The 13,071-nt window shown below is 38.9% G+C and overlaps 1 protein-coding gene across 1 annotated transcript; it reads right to left on the bottom strand.

The window, feature by feature from the left end:
* Positions 1 to 3,804: 3,804 nt before the first annotated feature.
* Positions 3,805 to 12,510, bottom strand: pif1 (PIF1 5'-to-3' DNA helicase homolog (S. cerevisiae)). Its single transcript, XM_057334261.1, has 13 exons — positions 12,420 to 12,510; positions 11,614 to 12,179; positions 11,377 to 11,506; positions 11,113 to 11,238; positions 10,459 to 10,612; positions 9,943 to 10,057; positions 9,704 to 9,810; positions 9,291 to 9,430; positions 8,967 to 9,073; positions 8,795 to 8,882; positions 6,080 to 6,225; positions 4,225 to 4,416; positions 3,805 to 4,035 (listed from the first exon to the last, which is right to left on the bottom strand). Exons 2-13 carry the CDS (start codon positions 12,169 to 12,171, stop codon positions 3,982 to 3,984), a joined length of 1,917 nt encoding a protein of 638 aa, XP_057190244.1. The 5' UTR covers positions 12,172 to 12,179; positions 12,420 to 12,510; the 3' UTR covers positions 3,805 to 3,981.
* Positions 12,511 to 13,071: the final 561 nt, after the last annotated feature.

The following is a 13,071-nucleotide window of genomic DNA, read 5'->3' as shown; positions in this document are numbered from 1 at the left end:
ATAAATGTAATTTAATGTAATTCGACAGTTGTTTTATAACGTCATTTTTTCACGGCGCTTGTTGTTATTCCCTCTGACGTCAGTCAGTCACATTAAAACTGCACAATTTTTTCTGCTTGTGTTGTAATTACGCTCAATTCCACTTGATGGCAACAACGTTTTGAGTTAACGTTTACTACTAGGTACATAGGAAAGTAATACAGTTTATGTAGTATTAAATCAAATCAATGGGAAAAAATGACTAGCAGTCTCCCACACATAAAACAAAAACCTTTATATCTGGATAGTTTCAGTCTATGCACCTCTTTAGATGACCTTAAGGGACAGTTCACCCAAAAATGAAAATTCTGTCATCATTTACTCACCCTCAAGTTGTTCCAAACCTGTATAAATTTGTTCTGCTAAACACAAAGGAAGATATTCGGAAGAATGTTAGTAATTTTCAGTTATTGGGCACCATTGCCTACCATAGTAGGAAAAATTAAAATGACAGTCAAAGGTGCCCCAGGACTGTTTGCTGTCCTACATCCTTCAAAATACACTCACCTAAAGGATTATTAGGAACACCATACTAATACGGTGTTTGACCCCCTTTCGCCTTCAGAACTGCCTTAATTCTACGTGGCATTGATTCAACAAGGTGCTGAAAGCATTCTTTAGAAATGTTGGCCCATATTGATAGGATAGCATCTTGCAGTTGATGGAGATTTGTGGGATGCACATCCAGGGCACGAAGCTCCCGTTCCACCACATCCCAAAGATGTTCTATCGGGTTGAGATCTGGTGACTGTGGGGGCCATTCTAGTACAGTGAACTCATTGTCATGTTCAAGAAACCAATTTGAAATGATTCGAGCTTTGTGACATGGTACATTATCCTGCTGGAAGTAGCCATTAGAGGATGGGTACATGGTGGTCATAAAGGGATGGACATGGTCAGAAACAATGCTCAGGTAGGCCGTGGCATTTAAACGATGCCCAATTGGCACTAAGGGGCCTAAAGTGTGCCAAGAAAACATCCCCCACACCATTACACCACCACCACCAGCCTGCACAGTGGTAACAAGGCATGATGGATCCATGTTCTCATTCTGTTTACGCCAAATTCTGACTCTACCATTTGAATGTCTCAACAGAAATCGAGACTCATCAGACCAGGCAACATTTTTCCAGTCTTCAACTGTCCAATTTTGGTGAGCTCGTGCAAATTGTAGCCTCTTTTTCCTATTTGTAGTGGAGATGAGTGGTACCCGGTGGGGTCTTCTGCTGTTGTAGCCCATCTGCCTCAAGGTTGTGCGTGTTGTGGCTTCACAAATGCTTTGCTGCATACCTCGGTTGTAACGAGTGGTTATTTCAGTCAAAGTTGCTCTTCTATCAGCTTGAATCAGTCGGCCCATTCTCCTCTGACCTCTAGCATCAACAAGGCATTTTCGCCCACAGGACTGCCGCATACTGGATGTTTTTCCCTTTTCACACCATTCTTTGTAAACCCTAGAAATGGTTGTGCGTGAAAATCCCAGTAACTGAGCAGATTGTGAAATACTCAGACCGGCCCGTCTGGCACCAACAACCATGCCACGCTCAAAATTGCTTAAATCACCTTTCTTTCCCATTCTGACATTCAGTTTGGAGTTCAGGAGATTGTCTTGACCAGGACCACACCCCTAAATGCATTGAAGCAACTGCCATGTGATTGGTTGATTAGATAATTGCATTAATGAGAAATTGAACAGGTGTTCCTAATAATCCTTTAGGTGAGTGTATATTATTTTGTGTTCAACATATAACATATTTTTTGCTACTGTGGTAGTGAATGATGTCTCAGAAAAACTGAAAATTGCAGGCTCACAGTATCTGTCCACCCCCTCCCCCCAAAAACTAAAGTAAAAACTTTGAATCACTGTTTGAAAGCATTTAATGGCATTGAAGTATTTCCATTAAAGTCCAAATTTGGCCTGCTCTCACACACATTTTTATGTATCTGTAAAGTATTGTTGGAAAGAAAAAAATTGCAATCCAAGTACTTGTAAATAAAATCCTTACAATATACAAAAAAGACGCAAACAGAACGTGCTTTTATAACTAGGCCTATTGAAGGTCCAGGGGAAAGTATAGTAGATCCATTAAAAATGAATGAAGTATTTAGTCATTATTATAATAATCTGTACAGTCCTGAATGCCCTGTTAACTTGTATGTTCAGACACAATTTTTGGATAATTTAAATTTACCGCAACTATCAGAGGAATATAAGGAAAAAACTGGATGAAGACATAACAGTGCAGGAAATGGAAGATATTGAAATCTATAAAAAAATTCAAGGAAAAACTATTGCAACCTTTTCTAGATATGATATTAGAAGCATGCCATGAAGGAATACTTCCTACTTCGATGAAAGAAGCACTAATTACATTATTACCAAAACCAGGAAAAACAAATACAAGATGCGAAAATATGGGTCCAATTAGTCTTTTAAATTTGGATACAAAAATATTATGTAAAATCTTAGCAAGAAGGCTAGAATTAACACTGATAGGAATTGACCAAAATGGTTTTATACAGCGAAGACAGGGATTTCAAAATGTTCGAAGAGTATTTAATATTCGTCATGAACAGAGGGGGGAACGAGATACAGCCCTTCTATCATTGGATGCTGAAAAGGCCTTCGATAGGGTCGAATGGCCAGATTTATTTGAACTATTAGATAGATTATGGGTTTGGCAAACAATTTCAAAGTTGGATCAAGTTACTTTATAATAATCCATATGGCCGTTTTGACAAATGATAGGGTTTCAAAACCATTCAGTATTGGTAGGGGGTGCAGGCAGGGGTGTCCTCTTTCACCTCTCCTTTTTCCTATTTCTATAGAACTCTAGCTGTAAAACGTCATGTGGGCCTAAATGGTATAACAATGGGACAGGAGGAACATAGAATTGCTTTATCCGCAGACGATATTATTATCTTTTTTAAAAATCTAGATTAAACCTGCATTATTACATTTAACTGAAATATTTGGGAAAATTTCGGGGTACAAAATTAATAAATCTAAATGTTCTATTATGCTATTAAACGAAAATGATAGACAGCATCTATGTTTTACATATTTGGGCATTAAAATTGTACCGAAGATTGAAGAAATTTCTCAAGTGAATTACGACCCTCTTTATGACAGTATAAACCAGTCAACAGAAAGATGGTCGTCTTTACCCATATACCTAATTGGTAGAATAAATATTTTAAAAATGAACATTTTGCCAAAGTTTTTATATTTGTTTCAGAATATTCCACTATCTTCCGCTATAAACCTCTTAAAAAAACTTTTTTACTAAATTTATCAGGAACAACAGACGTCCACGACTCCGGCTCTCTCTTTTGTATCTCCCATATGATAGGGGAGGACTTCAGTGTCCTAACATACAGTGGTACTATTGGGCATCCCAACTCAGAACACTTTTCACCCCAGAACCATCCCCCATGGATGAATATAGTTGTCCATTAAATCTGTATCTCTAGAATTTAAAGATCTTAAAAAGTCTACTGTAAATCCCATTGTGGTGAACATGATCAAAGTATGGTTTGATGTAAAACAATATTTCAGTCAGTTTATTGTACAGGGTAAATGTTATTTACCCCTTTTGTGTTTTTTTTAATGTTTATGTTTTTTTGTACGCATTTATTCATATACTTTTCTACTTAGTCTTTTTTTTGGCCCTTTTCATGTTCTGTCTTGTTGTGGTCGTATGATATAAATGGTAAAGTCAATAAAAATACATTAAAAAATATATATAAATAAACACTATCAACTTTATTAAAAAAATTTGGTCACAAAACGTCATAAAATAAATATACATCTGAAAAAATGAAGATGTGAACAGCATGTAAATCATAAGAAATCATGATTTATGAAATAAAAACAAATGAAAACCATCGTTCAAATATTACACATGCACACAGTGCAAATGAAAAGTGGAGCTTGATGTCGCCTCACCAAGGATCATTCTCCGTATTGCGCTGTCCAACAAACTCATCCATTGAGGACTGTAGAAAGAGAAGAGAATTACAATGAGACCAATAATATGGTGAAAACTGAACAATTCTTCATCACAAAAATTGCCATAAAAACATCCAGTAATTGGAGCTTTCCTTTCACACGGTTTATAACCGAGCCGGTCTGATCTAAAATAGCATGTGTCTCAGGAAAATAATTAATATAACGTTGGCAGTGACCTGCATAAGAAGCCTTTCCCTTCTCAGTTTTTTATAAAAGAGCAGCACATCCTGGTTGGCCTGCACCACTCGTGGATCAAAGTCCATCACACGCAAGCCTTCCAGACTCCGAGCACGGGACAGAGCGACATATGCCTGGCCACTCTCAAAGACACGGGCCAGGGAAATCTCCACACAATCCAAAGTCATGCCCTAAACACAGACAAAGAAAAAGATTACACCACTCTTTTGCCAAAAGAAAAAAAACATTGCTCTACTGCACTGCAGAGACTTAGGAGAACGATATCATGGTGATGAGTAGATTTAATTAGCCCTTTTCATCAGTTCCTCTACAGAAATGGCAAATGAAACTGACAATTAGCCTCAAACAGCTCATAAGCGTAATTAGTCTGACACTTCTGCCGATAACAGAGATATTTTGACAATCCTAATTGGCTGATGGGACCACGAGAACACACTCAGTCCCAAAACCTTAAATGTCAGAAGCTACGACAACACATTTTAATGAACCATCAGAACAAAGAAATGTCTACAGATTTGGAACAACTCGAAGGCGAGTAAATGATAGGGCTGTGCAAAAATTTTCTACTATCGATAATTTTTTAAAAATCATGTCATATACATTGGCCAAAAGTAAGTGGAAGCGAGCACGGCGAAAAATCTAAGAACGCTTCGAGCTCTCACAGCTAATGTGTGGGTGTGCTTTGGTTTTAAATACAAGTCATGGATTAATGAGTTATATCAAATAATGCTGTTTGTAGGCTTTGCAAGTCATTACACAAGTCACTTGGCTACTGCAGTGCATTAGACAAAGTTTATTAAGAAAAGTAACAATGACATTTATTGTGCTTTCACGGATGTGACACCAGGGCATTTACAGCACAGATGAACCAGGGGTTTTATACCACCAGTGCCCATGTTCATTGTTTTAACTGTAATGCACCACAACAGCCAAGTGACTTGCGTGAGCCACCTTATTCCCCTGTGCTACCCACTTGAGGGGCGCAATCCACAGTTTGAGAACCCAAACCTCTGATCTAAAGGTCCATGCATCGCACATCATGGCCACTCTGCAGAGGTAAGGGATGTTTTTACACTTATCCTTACAGAAAACCCCAGGTGGTGCACAGCATGTTGTATTTCTAGCTCTGTTTTTTACATTTTCTATTTAATGTATTGCAATATATCGCAAATGTGTATCGTATCGAAATACATAGTAATATATTGTATCGTGACCCATCTATCATGATATGTATCGTATCGGGAAGCACTTGCCAATACACATTTTTGGGTGAAGTATCCCTTTAATAAATTTGAATTTTTAAATGGCTGTAAAATGTTTAATTTATCAGATGCATTGCAAATTTTGAATGGCCATCAATTGAGAAACACTGCCCGGTGCAGATATATGTAGAATCTATGTACCAGCAGAGGCTAACTTGACCGTGGTTACCACACGAACCTTGTTCCCCTGGAAAACACTGCAAGTTGACCAATGCAGAAGCCACACAGTCCAAACACATGGACAAGTTAATGAGTCAAAAAACAGGGCATAATGATGCTAACAATCTGTTTTTAAAGACACATGAACGCACCATTCCAGCACAAAGTCATTTGCTGTAATACCGCTTTCAAAAACATTAAATTGCAGCTGCTGAGAGGAATCTGATTTTCATTCTCAACCCCCAACCCCCCCGAGTACCACAATGGGTAACCAAAGATGGAAGGCCAACAGAATAATTCTAAAATATTAGATAGTTTTAAGCATGCAGGTTTGAATCAGAGGCTCACTAACCAAGCATCTGGAGACACTGATGCTTAATGACTCCAGATGTGATGACGGTGTAGGGCTCACCTGACTCTTGTGGATTGAAATGGCCCAGGCTAGTTTGAGCGGCAGCTGTTGTCGGCTCAAGTAATGACCCCCCGATGCTTTTAACATCCAGCGCTCTCTCTTCATTACCTCGGCAACCCCGCAGAGGAATTTCACTCGTGGGAGACCTGAGGGAGGGATGATCATGAGCATATCACTATTTCTCACATCATGTAGCATGTTTAATGTTGCTGTGTGTAATTTTTTGGAGGATCTCTTGACAGAAATCCAATATAGGGGCTTAGGGGCAGTTGTGGCCTAATGGTTAGAGAGTCGGACTCATGACCAGAAGGTTGCCGGTTCGATTCCCAGGGCCGGCGGGTAACAACTGAGGTGCCCTTGAGCAAGGCACCTTACCCCTACTTGCTCCCCGGGCGCTGTAGTGATAGCTGCCCACTGCTCCGGGGGTACGTGTGTTCACTACTCTCTGGATGGGTTAAATGCAGAGGTCACATTTCGTTGCCTTGTACATGTGCAATGACAATAAATTGAATCTAAATCTAAAAAAAAATCTAAATATAATATACATAACTATGTCTTCAGAGGTGTATAAAGACCTTACATAAATGAAGCATTATGTTATTACCACCTTAGAATGAGCCATTTCTATCTACAGTGAGGGAAATAAGTATTTGATCCCCTGCTGATTTTGTAAGTTTGCCTACTTACAAACAAATGAAGGGTCTATAATTTTTATGGTGGGTTTATTTTAACTGATAGACACAGAATATTAAAAAAAATCAGGGGAAAAAAATGTTATATAAAGGTTATAAATTGATTTGCATTTCAGTCAGTGAAATAAGTATTTGATCCCCAAGCAAAACATAACTTTGTACTTTGTGGAGAAACCCTTGTTGGCAAGCACAGAGGTCAGACATTTCTGATAGTTGGTCACCAGGTTTGCACATGTGTCCGGATACATTTAGTCCACTCCTCTGTCAATCTTTAAGGTTTCTTGGCTGTCGCTCAGCAAATTGGAGTTTTAGCCTCCTTCACAGAGGTTCTATAGGACTAGGGTCTAGAGACTGGCTAGGACATTTAATGTGCTTCTCCTTAAGCCACTATTTGGTTGTCTTGGCAATATGTTTTGCGTCTTTGTCATGTTAAAGGCTCATCCATGACCCATCTTCAGTGACCTAGTTAAGGGGAGGAGGTTCTCGTCCAAGATTTTACGGTACATGGGCCCGTCCCTCAGCCCCTCAATGCGGTGAAGTCATCCTGTATACCTGTAGCAGAGAAAAAGCCCTAAAGCAGAATGTTTCCAACACTGTGCTTCTCTGTAGACATGATGTTCTTGGGCTCATAGTCAGCATTTCTCTCCCTCCAAACACAGGAGTCCATTTTGGTCTCACAGCAGTGCCAGCACTTTCGCCAAAGCCTTTTCTGAATCATTTTTATGTTCATTGTCAAACTTAAGACGAGCCAGGCGGGCCTTCTTGGGCAGGAGGACCTTGCGGGTGCTTCAGGATTTCAGTCTACTGTGGCATAGCGTGTTACCAATGTGTTACCAATGTTTTGCTTGCTAACTGTGTTCCCAACTGTCTTGAAATCATTAACAGGCTTCTTCCGTGTAGTTCTGGGCTGATCTTTAACATTTCTCATGATCATCTTTACCCCATTGGGGAAATATTGCAGGGAGCTCCAGAACAAGGGCATTTGATAGTTATTTTGTATATCTTCTATTTCCAAATAATCACACCAACAGTTGTCTCCTTCTCACCAAGCTTCTGTCTGTAGCCTATTCAAGGTTTGTGCAGGTCTCCAATCTTGTCGCTGACATCCTTTAAAACCTATTTGGTCTGGACCATGGTGTTGGAGAGGTTGAACTGGAAGATACAGATTCTGTTGGCAGGCATCTTTTATATACATAACAAGCTGATTTAGGAGTACTTTCTTAAAGTGACAGGACTAATCTGTGGTCCATATAGGCACATAACCAATCTGTGGAGCCAGAATTCTTGCTAGTTGGTAGGGGATCAAATACTTATTTCACTGACTGAAATGCAAATCAATTTATAACCTTTATATAACATTTTTTTCCCCTGATTTTTTTTAATATTCTGTGTCTATCAGTTAAAATAAACCCACCATAAAAATTATAGACCCTTCATTTGTTTGTAAGTAGGCAAACTTACAAAATCAGCAGGGGATCAAATACTTATTTCCCTCACTGTACATACACCACAGATCCCCTTGCATGGAATTCACCATGTTGTTTCTACAGTAGCCCTAAATGGACAAACTGCTCTACAAAGCACATTTCTTAAATAAGTTATCTCCTTCAGGAAAAAAGCGGAAACGTGACAACATCTTAGTTCTGTGTCAGCCTCTGTAGTGCTTCTAAAGGCAGGGGGATCCACACCGTTAGATTCCACAAAATTTCATACACTTGACCTTCAAATATGCTATTTTTATACCATAACTAGATGCAGAAATTAATGCCAGATATTTGTGTGGATCTCAGTCTATTAATACGTCCAGATGTTTTTTTACTTCATAAACTAATAAAGCATTGTGACACATTTTGACAATACTTCAATGGGCTAGTTGCATGGAACCGTCTTTCATTTTTTTATTTATTGGTTGAGGTTGTATTTGTACTTCCATTCCACAAAGGATTTTAAATAAACATTTAAAAAATGGTGGGGATCCAATTGCAATAATAATTATGCTAAAAATAATTAAGAACAGTCATACCATGATTTCCCGACTGGAAGTCAATCACTACACCTCTTGCTCCATTCACTAGACCTCTTTGGACATCCAGGTTTTTAGTAAGCATGACCTGAGTTTTAAAATACATCACATTTTCATTTGACATTAAACTTCAGGGTAAATGTTTGCTTGGATAGGGTGGGTAGCATCTTACCTGAGCTCCCACTTTAAGCTGTAACGAGCGACTCACTGGACTCTGAGAGTCAATAGTCTGAACCAGCATAGGGTCACTGTCCACAGCCTCAAACACTCGCATAGGCCCTGAAACACATGCAAGTTGGATCTCGCTTCCTGCAAATTACTTAAATGATAACAGTGCTGGACAACTGCACATGTTGTCACTGCAGGATCCAGATGTGCCGGATGGATTTCTAAAAAAAGATATCCATTTCCGGTGATCTTACTCAACATGTGGCAATCCCCAACACCTGCCTCTTCTAGTTAGTAGTTTTAAATTATTTTTCTTTCTAGGACAAACCTGGTAACTGTTTGAGTTTACTCTCATTAGTGAGCTCCACATCATCCTTGTGTGTGCATAGTCTGGTTGCTAGGATACCATCCCTCTCGATGCAGTGATTGGCACTTTTCAGGAGCCGTGCGGTTACTTCCTCTGTGACTCTACAGAAGGGTGATTCAGTGTTACAGGTACTGGCTTGAATCCCAGGGGAAACATTGAAGGTGTGACTTGATGTGAAAATAGCTTGAACTGAATCAAAACTTTGAAGTGATTACAATATCCCAGCTGTTGTTATAACACACTATAACACTTATAACAAAACCACCAAGAATCTTGGGTCATGCTCTGAACCACAGGACTTCTTCCCAAAAAGACTAAAAGCCAATGACTCACTGCAAAGAACAATGAATGTGGCCGTGTTATAATCTCAGTACCTGCCCACTCTCACAGCCTGGAGGAGAGATATGAAGGTCTTATCGGTTTGTCTGCGCACCTCCGTCAGCTCCATATTCATACGGATACATTTTCTCCAGCTTCTAGACTGCAAGTATAATGAACAAGATCTTATGACTCCAAAATAAAATACTGTGGACACATAACTGAAATAAAAAAACATATTTTGAGACATTAAATAACAATGCAGACAGATGGAACTTGGCAGTTGCAGCCATACCTGGAAACAAAAATTAGGTTTGTCTTTTCCTTTTGTTACAGGTGGAAGTTGAAGAAAGTCTCCACACACTATTAGCTGAATCCCTCCAAATGGTTCAGTAGATCTTCTGATAGATCTACAAACAATGTTACAGATCAATCCTCTTACAATGCAATCCTGGTCTAATGTTTATGAAGAAGCTTTAAAGCTGCTAAGCTTTAAATCAGCCCCGACTGGGGTCTATGTAAATGATAATTGATGGCATATAGTTATCAAAACACATTTAAATACGTTTGCCATCTGGTGACCATTAAGTGAAACTCCCGAGTGACAAATGCAGATGTTACTAATCAGGTATAAATGCAGTCACTGAACAGGTTCAAAAACATCAGATGCAATTTTCATAACCCCTAACACAATATACGCTGATCACTGTTCTTTTGATTGAATTTTATCCATGTGGAAAATTGATTGTACTGAAAGCAAAATCACATGCCACGTTCATTAAACTCGTTTCAGACATGTAACATTTCTTACCTGGCTATTGCTTCCAGTTTGTCAAAAAACTCTGCCTCCACCATTGAGATTTCATCAATAATGAGATGTTTACAAGTGGTCCAGTGCTGCAACACTCCAGGACGTTGTGCAAGCTCAAGACACTGTTCAAGAGGAGCAGAGCCAGACCCAATACCTGATAATAAGAGACAGATGAAAATGATTCAAACTCACACAAATCAAAACCTTTCTATGTATTTGAGAAACACTTAAAAAAATAGAACGTCGTAAAATAATCCCCCCCATCATTTGTTGTCACTGTTTGATCTGGAGTAACAATGTATAGACCGTTATAAAAAACTACCATAAATTATATATGACGAGCCATTCTTTGGCATGCATGATACACTATTTGTCTACAGAGAAATGTAAATGAAGTCATTTGATCCCTACAAACCCATTCTGATCTACATTTACACATATAGCAGATGCTTTTATACTTACAGTACATTCTTTCAAGCTATACATTGTATCAGTACACGTGTTCCCTGGGTATCGAACCCACAACCTTTTGCGCTGCTAACGCAATGCTCTATCACTGACCCACAGATCTAAATGTAATATCAGCGAAATCCAAATGTGAAGAGCACTGCATTGAAACTGATGGTCAAATCATCATGCAAAATGTTTGCTAACCTGCAAAATTGTGCAGTGTGGTCCCTCCTATGTGACAAGCTGCAACACCAGTACTCGCAGTAGCAAAGGTGCTTTTGGGAGGCAGAGAGCCCACAATCCTCTTCAGCAAAAATGACTTTCCTGTACCTAAGAAAGATTTAAAATATCAAAGAAATAAAATAGTGACAAAACCATAGATTATCCAAAAATAGCACAAAAAAACCTCATGCGTACTTGTCACTATGTGAAAGACAAACCAAAAAAATAATGGTAATAATCGGTTACCTGCACTGCCTGTGAAAAACACATTTTTGCCACTCAAAACTGCATTAAGAACTGCAGTTTGATCTTTGCTTAGCTTCTGTGCCAGAGGCAGAACCAAGACGGGCTTCTTATTGGGGTGAAGTGCTTTAACCTACAAAAATATTTTAAATCTCAAATGCATGATGGTGACATCCATGTTGGGGTACAGAAAACAAACAGATAGAAAATAGAAAGATAGAAATAAAAGCGCAAACATACCGGGCTAGCATCACATTCAGGTCTGGGTCTCTTTACTTGTTGCCTTTCACCCAGGATTCTATTGACAGATCTTTCTGAAGGACCTTTGAGTTGGATCGGGGAATTTACTTGACTTCTCAGCTCGTTCGCCTTCTGTACATCTTTCAGCTGGAGAGGACTGATGGTCTCAAATGATCGAGGAAGACCAGCTCGTATTTTAGCTCTATGACTCATAGGTTTGACGCTTTGGGATGCCTGGTGCTTGATGCTGAGCGTCTTCAGGAACATCTTCAAACGATCTGGCGGACAGTCCGAGATCAGAACCTGTGTGTTCTCCGGTACGAATTTAACTGTACATTTACCGTCCTTTGCAAAACGAGTGAAAAGCCGGAAGTCACGCAGCATGAAGCTTTGAGGAGCTTTGCCATCGTGGACACGCATAACGATTTCCTGAAACTCGTTGCGACCTAATACGACGGTGGCTTTGCGTATGTGCTGCCGTTTGATGGCTTGACCTGCCGGATTCAAGCGTTCCACTGCTACGGTACACTGAAGCTCAGCTGGCTCAATGTAGCTCATGTTTTTGCCTAAGGAAAACACACAAAAAACGTAATATCTATTATCGAAGTACTTCCTATTCGATTTTTTAACAAATTCATTAAAACCACTTGCCATGTGCTTTGTTTAAAGATTTAACAAAGGTTTATGGTTCGAAGCATTTTGTAAATTGTTAAAAACACGCGAATATGCTCGGACCTCAAGTAAAATTTAAATCCACCATACGTAAATGGAATAATTTCTTGTTTTTATTCAGAAATCTGACTTACCTTTCTTGCAAACTTGAACAGCAGATCACAGCATCAGCTGGTCATTATGATGCGCACGCCTCGGTTTTCAAATCCTTCCACTCTGCATTGATTGGTCAAGACTGCCAAACCACTCACCAATTAGATCGAGGGCCTTTAAACAAATACCCAATAGCCGATTAGCTGTTCAAAACGTCACCAGGCATGTCCCGCCTATAAATGTGCTCTACCAATGAAATAAAGCTGGCTTTCATGTTTTTGTTTCGTCGTGTCATGTTCATGCAAAGAAAGGCGAATGAAAAGACCACCAAAAAAGAAATTTAAATCTGTACATTATTTTTATTTTTTGTTTATAAATAATTTCTGCATATCATTGTAAATGTATAGTTTGTTCATACACAACTTAAATACGACCAGGGAGTTGTTTACAATAAATAAGAGTGTTGAACTGTTGACTAACGCATCCTACATACATATGCACCTTTTTTAGACTGTAACAGCACTTTCTACTAAGAAAGTAACCATAGTTTTTTGCCTTTATTAGTAGTTAAATCATAATAAACTCAAATTTAATATTGTCTCACCACTATAACCATAGTTTAACCACGGTATATGTAGTAAAGCCATTTATATAGACCAGTAAGTAAAACTAAGGTATCTCAAATGTTAATCA

Source organism: Triplophysa rosa, linkage group LG5 (assembly GCF_024868665.1).
Source record: "Triplophysa rosa linkage group LG5, Trosa_1v2, whole genome shotgun sequence".
Classification (NCBI taxonomy): Eukaryota; Metazoa; Chordata; class Actinopteri; order Cypriniformes; family Nemacheilidae; genus Triplophysa; species Triplophysa rosa.
Note: the sequence above shows the minus strand (reverse complement) of the source record. Positions and strands in the feature narration are given on the sequence as shown.

What these genes read in the sequence shown, in the direction of transcription:
- pif1 (XM_057334261.1), bottom strand. Translation starts at nt 12,171, where the DNA reads ATGAGCTACATTGAGCCAGCTGAGCTTCAGTGTACCGTAGCAGTGGAA. An exon ending in CAGGCTGTGAGAGTGGGCAG is followed by an intron (nt 9,431 to 9,703) that starts GTACTGAGATTA and finishes ACCCTTCTGTAG; the next exon opens with AGTCACAGAGGAAGTAACCG. An exon ending in CTTCCAGTCGGGAAATCATG is followed by an intron (nt 6,226 to 8,794) that starts GTATGACTGTTC and finishes TCCCTCCCTCAG; the next exon opens with GTCTCCCACGAGTGAAATTC.